General features: G+C 35.6%; 1 protein-coding gene across 1 annotated transcript; it reads right to left on the bottom strand.

The window, feature by feature from the left end:
- Window positions 1-4,283: 4,283 nt before the first annotated feature.
- On the bottom strand, window positions 4,284-6,440 carry LOC131024560 (uncharacterized). Its single transcript, XM_057954075.1, has 2 exons — window positions 4,638-6,440; window positions 4,284-4,549 (listed from the first exon to the last, which is right to left on the bottom strand). Exons 1-2 carry the CDS (start codon window positions 5,234-5,236, stop codon window positions 4,495-4,497), a joined length of 654 nt encoding a protein of 217 aa, XP_057810058.1. The 5' UTR covers window positions 5,237-6,440; the 3' UTR covers window positions 4,284-4,494.
- Between the last annotated feature and the right edge of the window lie 744 nt (window positions 6,441-7,184).

The following is a 7,184-nucleotide window of genomic DNA, read 5'->3' on the forward strand; positions in this document are numbered from 1 at the left end:
TTTGAAAGGCGCTGTGAGAAGAGAGAACGTGGAAGGAGAAGGGTGGCCGACGTGAAAGAAGGGCGCCGGATCGATGGCGGCTGAAACAGCCGGAGACGGCGGCGGCAGGACTCGCGTGGAGAGAGAGACGGAGCCTCCGAAATCGAAAGAGGAGAGGGAGATGGAAGCTCGGTTTCATGAGGAAATCGAAGGCGGACAAGAGAGAGAAGAGCGCCGGGCTCAGGCGCGGCGACGACCGACGCCGGCCGGAGCAGGAGGCGGACGAAGCCGCCCTTACGGAAGGGAGCTGTGAGCGTTTCTGAGAGAGAGAAAGAGAGCGGATGATTGTTAAGGAAGAAAAAGAGTTGGGCCATTTGATTTTTTTCTCTTTGGGCCGAAAAATTGGGCCTTCATTTTAATTACGTGGGCTGCAGATCTAAATTTATAATAGGCTGTATTTAATTAGTTTGGGCTAGAGTTAATTTTTATTTGGACTGCCATTATTATTTTTGGCTTAAAATCAGGCCCAATTTAAGGGTAGTCTAGATTAATCTATTTATTAAATTGAGCTAATTCTAATTATTGATTAATTTAGAATGAGGCTATTAATTAGTAAGTGAGTTAGAATACTCTAAGATGAGCGGATTAATTATTTATCCACCCTCATGAGACGATCCTCAATTAGTTAATTTTATTTATTTAATCCGACAATTAGGATTTATAATAGAATCTCCCAGATTATTATCTCAGAATAATAATTATCGGAATACGAGTCATGCATAGTTAAATTACGCATTCTCATTAATTGAGGATTTCATTCGAGCAAATATCTTACTTTATATCATCGCAATAAAGGTGAAGCGCGAGAGTAAGAATAGCCAGACAAGAAGCTACTTTACCAAAGCAAAAGTTGCTATCAGGTGGGCATTACTTTTACTATACGTATATAGAGATCCCCTGCGTATCGTAGGCCTCTTATACGAATGAATGCATGAGATGATCTAACTGTTAATTTCAGTTTCATATATATCAAATGATTTTAAATGTTACATTCAAGCAAGTTATTTCATGGCAAAATCATTGAACTGAAAATTATTTCAACTATTGTCTTGCCATAAATGTTTCAATGTTTGGTATGATATCTATCTGATGTGGCTTTGCCAGTTATTATGCAATCGAATTCGGGTCCTGAGCAGTTGATAGCTATCCTGCCAGGGCTAGTGTACACCAGTGACCGTGAGTCATCTAGCGGGTTGGCCGGTCAAGTGTTTGTGAGAGGTGGCCACCTCTCCGGCACACAGTTCCAGATATGATAGATTACAAGAGAACTTAGACTGCAGTCGAACTTTAAGAATCATAAATGAACTTAGTAAGCTTGGGCCTTTTTAGCGAAAAACTCCCTTGCTGTACTGTTTATGATGGCATGACAATTTACAGTTTTGAAGCATGTATTTTTATACTTAGGCATACGTGCCCACTGAGTACTTTTGTACTCAGCCCTGCATATATTTCTAAATGTGCAGGTTGAGTAGCTGCCGATGGTGATGAAGTGACGAACGGGACTCTTTTGTCTTATTATGTATTAATGAACTCTAGGGATACATGTCTTCATACATGTAATCAGAACCTTATTCCGCTGCGTACTCAGAAGTTTTATGTTATTTTGGCTAAGTCGGAGTTATCCGAACTTACTAGTTATTTGAGTCTATACGACTAAACCTCCGTTATATTATAAATATCCCTTTTATTAAAAATGATGAAATGCGATCCTTCCTTGTTTGATTATCCCCCTTTCTACCCCGCTCCTAATCTCCCTCCATTAGTCACGGTTTCCCCGGCTTAATTATCCTTAATTAGGGCCGGTCGTGACAACTAGTGTAATATCTTATATTATTTTTTGCACTATATTATATTTTTAGAAATTAATCGAACAAAGTTAATATCACAACAAAGGACATATATTTGTATTATAAAATAATGATAATATTGCTAACATGTATATATATATATATATATATATATATATATATAGGGTGTGGTTCTAGAGAGAACTACATTATTTGTGAGAACGGGAGAACCATCAAATCTAATGCATTCACTGTAAAAATTAATGCATCCGCTGTTAAAATTAATGCACTCAAAAAAATAAAAAAAAAATGTTCCCTTCAGGATTCGAACCCAGGATCTGCATTCATCCAACAAGATGATGCATCCACCGTAGATCTTGATGATCGAATGGCTGAAAATGGTTCTCCGGTCTTCTTTTATTTATGGTTTTTTCCTGAACCTCTCCCTATATATATATATATATATATATATATATATATATATATATATATATATGATACGTGTTCCTTTTCATTATTATATATTTATTTATTTATATTTTTTTCTTGCATGTATATTAAAATTTATTCATATAGTTCACCATTTAGATAAAAATATACAAATTATCAAATTACTTAAGACAACATAAGAATAAAAATATATTCCTTAAAAGCAGAAAAATCTAAGTAATGCACCTTTTGATATATATATATATATATATATATATATATATATATATATATAGGGAGAGGTTCAGGAAAGAACCATAAATAAAAGAAGACCGGAGAACCATTTTCAGCCATTCGATCATCAAGATCTACGGTGGATGCATCATCTTGTTGGATGAATGCAGATCCTGGGTTCGAATCCTGAAGGGAACATTTTTTTTTATTTTTTTGAGTGCATTAATTTTAACAGCGGATGCATTAATTTTTACAGTGAATGCATTAGATTTGATGGTTCTCCCGTTCTCACAAATAATGTAGTTCTCTCTAGAACCACACCCTATATATATATATATGGGAGGGCTAGAATAAAAACACATTTTTTAAATAAAATTGGAACAATTTTTAGCCCTTAGATCATCAAGATATACGGTTGATTCATCACCTTGTTAGATGAATTCAGGTCCTGAGTTCGAATCCCAAATGTAGCGAAAATTTTATTTTTTGCAATTCATACAGTTAAGTTACACAGCCAATTCATACGTGTTCTACATATAATTCATACATTTTAATTCGTTTATAGTTTATACAAAAAAATGTGTTTTTATTCTAGCCCACCCCTATATATATATATATATATATATATATATATAGGGTGTGGTTCTAGAGAGAACTACATTATTTGTGAGAACGTGAGAACCATCAAATCTAATGCATTTGCTGTTAAAATTAATGCACTTAAAAAAAAATTGCTCCCTTCAAGATTCCAACCCAGGATCTGCATTCATCCAACAAGATGATGCATCCACCGTAGATCTTGATGATCGAATGACTAAAAATTGTTCTCCGTTCTTCTTTTATTTAGTGATTTTTTCTTGAACCTCTCCATATTTATATATATATATATATATATATATATATATATATATATATATATATAGGGGAGGGCTACAGTAAAAACACTTCTTAAAATATAAATATAAACGTTTTTTAATGTACGAATTTTATCCAACAGGGTTACGAATTCATCCAACATGGTTACGAATTGTGAAAAATAAATTTTTGCTACCTTTGGGATTCGAACCCAGGACCACGAATTCATCCAAAAGGGTTACGAATCAACCGTAGATCTTGATGATCTAAGGGCTGAAAATCATTTATATTTTATACACTTAAGAGTGTTTTTATTCTAGCCCTCCCCTATATATATATTTTACGGCAAATATCCCTTAACAATATTATATCCATTTTTATTCTATCATACATTGAAACAAATACTATATATCTTACTGTTCATGGGTTTGATAAACACAAGAAATAGAAGGCTATTATGCCTTACTTGCAGAAAAACACAGAAAATAAGAGACTATTATGCCTTGCAGAAAACCAAAAACCAATGGCCTGTAGAGGTTGCAGAATTTAGTTGCAGAGAAAAAATGAGACTGCCTTATTGTACAATAAGTGCGCGAGTTTGAGACTTGGGGAGTTCCTGAAGGAATTTCTCAAATTAATTGTTAGAGGCAGGTGATGGAATGAGAAAAGGGAAAAGAGAACAACTTCATTTCCTGGCAACAATACAAGAAAAAGAGAAAATAAAACAACTTCATTCCTGGCAACAACACAAGAAAAAGAGAAAATAAAATAACTTCATTCCTGGCAACAACACAAGGAAAAGAGGAAATAAAATAACTTCATTCCTGGCAACAACACAAGAAAAAGAGAAAAGAGAACAACTTCACACAACAAGCAAATAGAAGAAATCAGGAAGACTAAAGTAATTGTCTTCAATATAAACAAGACACAAACCAAAAACTAAATTACCTTCTCCCATAAGCAAATGTAATCAAACAGAGTGAATCAAAGTTCATAAAATTGAAAATTAGAGAAATTAATGAAATTACAAACCAACTAAAAATTGTTTAAATTCTCATAACTCTATATAAAAAAAATGAATTTATGAACTATAATTCAAGTCTGCAAAATCGATGAGTTCAAAAGCATGCATTTTCACTTGCTATGGACATTAATCTTCTTCACTTGCTTTTCCATTGTTTCCGTGACGATCATCTGCAATCGATCTGAAATTAAACATGACATAGTAAAAGCAGTCAAGTGAATGTATTAGTTAAAAACATAAATGATAAAACTCAATAATTATACACATACTCGTTATGCAAATTTGGGCAATTACGTTTGTCATGTGATACTCCACGAAGCCCACATCCATGACACGCCCTAGCCTTTAGAGTTGACTTCTCTTTCGATGATAGCATTCGTTTTCCGCATTCCTTTGTTCTTATTTCAGAAGGATCACTAATATTTCTTAGTTTATCCAAGCTCTTCCTTATTTGACTTTCATAGATAGATGTTGGACTAATACTCATCTCTTTGATTTTACCATGTATGTAATCAAATTGTTCATCCAAAAATTTTGTCCCCTCATCAGTTAAAGATGCATCATCAATCAAGATTGAAGCCTTATAAGATAACTTGGAGCGTCGTGACATCAAAAATCTTATTGGATCGTCATTAGCATTTTGATCATCTATGGCATATATAGCGTCAATCTTTGCATCTCGTGTCCATCGCTTGACTATATACTTTTCAGGTAAATGAAATATTTGGTTAACACGGAAGAAAGCTAACATGTGTCTGCACGGAATACCATCAAACTCAAATTTTCCACAGCTGCATGATATATGGTCTCTCAGTTTGTCATGCACGAGTAGCCTTGGTTTCGAGGACGAACAATCTTGAAAACTCATCACATTGTAAATCACAAGCTCATCTCTTATAGAGGCATTTTGCACACACTAACCATGACTTTGACTCATTTCATCCTGAAACTCCATCCATTTCTTTTTTGTGTACACCTTAACCATTTGAGCTTCCATTGGCCAATTTGTTTTGATTTTGGGATGCTCATTCATATCAACGTGGTCTGCAGCTAACTCGCTGTGTCTTTGGTGTCTTAATGCCCGATTGAATCGTGTGATGAAATCCATCAATGAGTTCTTGTTCGAGATATATTTTTTGAAAAAAGAATGCAAACTCTCAGATCTCTGACTACTTGACATCCCAGCAAAAAATACATGTCTAAAATATGTCGGAACCCACTTATGCCGCAATCCATACATCAACAATATCCAACTATTTTGCTCCAAGTTAGCACATCGAATAACCTCTTCCCAACCATGCTCGAATTCCTCAGGGGATGTAGAATTTTTTATAACATTCTCTTTATGCTCTGATAGTGATCTCGGAAAGTCACCGCAGAAATCTTATCTGAGAATTTGTTCAATATGTGCCACAAGCAATACCGATGCACCGTTTCAGGCAAAACTTGTTCAATTGCTTTTGTCATAGCAGGATCTTGATCAGTGATGATCGCTTTTGGTGCACCAGTTGGCATGGCTTCAATAAACTTATTAAGTAGCCAAACATATGATTCAGTCTTCTCATCACTTAAAAACCCACAACCAAAAATAATTGTTTGATGATGATGATTAACCCCTACGAAAGGTGTAAAAATCATCCCATACTTATTAGTGTTATAAGTGGAATAAAAAACAACGACATCGCCAAATACACTATATGCCCTCCTTGAAATATGATCTGCCCAAAAACATCTTTTGAACCTATTATCTGAACCAATCTCATAATCAAAGAAGAATGCTGAATACTTCTCCTTCTCAGATGTAAAGAATTCTATCAGAGTTTCAGCATCAATCTCTTTTTGTTGATCCCTTAATTCTTTCTCGAAATTCCTAATATCTCTTTCTGTGCAACCTACACTTTCAGGGCCGCCGCACTCTATCTCCAATAGTCGCATTTGCTGACAAGTCGGTATATTAGCTTCTGAAAATTGTTGAGTCAATACCCTCTTCACAACAGACACACTACGGTGAGATCAGAGCAAATGCACCTTCGAAGGAGTAGAAAGTCCATGGTTATGACCTTCGACGAAGACACACTACGGTGAGATCGGAGCAAATTGCCGTAATATTGATGATCCATTAGATTCACAGGTTCTCGAGTCCTGACCCGGATCCATTCTTTTTTCTCTTTTTCGGGTCAAGACTCGAGAACCTGTGAATCTAATGGATCTGGACATGAATCTCATTTTTTTGGACCTAATGGATTTGGACCGGATCCTGACCTAAGTAAAAAAATACGGATATGGATTTGGACCAAGCAGGATTCGATCCAGGTCCACATCTGGAGTTGGTGATGCTGCTGCATGTCGGCGGTAAGCAGTCGACGATCAAGAGATTGAACGCGTGCGAGCTGACAAAGTGTAAGTTGGAGCCGATGAGTACGGGGGGCGGTTAAGTTGATGTCAGAGGTGGGTTGCTGAAATTATAAAAAAAAAGGTGCAGATCCACCCCTGAAGTAGAGGGTGCAATTAAACCCAAACGTTAACGGACACTTAACGACGTTAGGTCAGAGGAGGAAAATTATTCGATTTTAATTAGTTCAGGGGTTTAGTTGATACCCCTTCGACTATAGGGAGCCAGACGTGAAAAGGGCCACCACAACAGGGGCTTATTTGATACTTTTCCCAAGATTATAAACTGAGAAATCCTAAATACTAGTAATATATAGAAGATGAGGTATCTAATTTTATTTGAGATTTTAAGCATTTTTTTTATTGAATAAACAAAAATTTCAAAGATCTGAGTCATGGTAGACTCGAACACATGATTTTTGACC

This window comes from Salvia miltiorrhiza, chromosome 5 (assembly GCF_028751815.1).
Source record: "Salvia miltiorrhiza cultivar Shanhuang (shh) chromosome 5, IMPLAD_Smil_shh, whole genome shotgun sequence".
NCBI classification, from domain to species: domain Eukaryota; kingdom Viridiplantae; phylum Streptophyta; class Magnoliopsida; order Lamiales; family Lamiaceae; genus Salvia; species Salvia miltiorrhiza.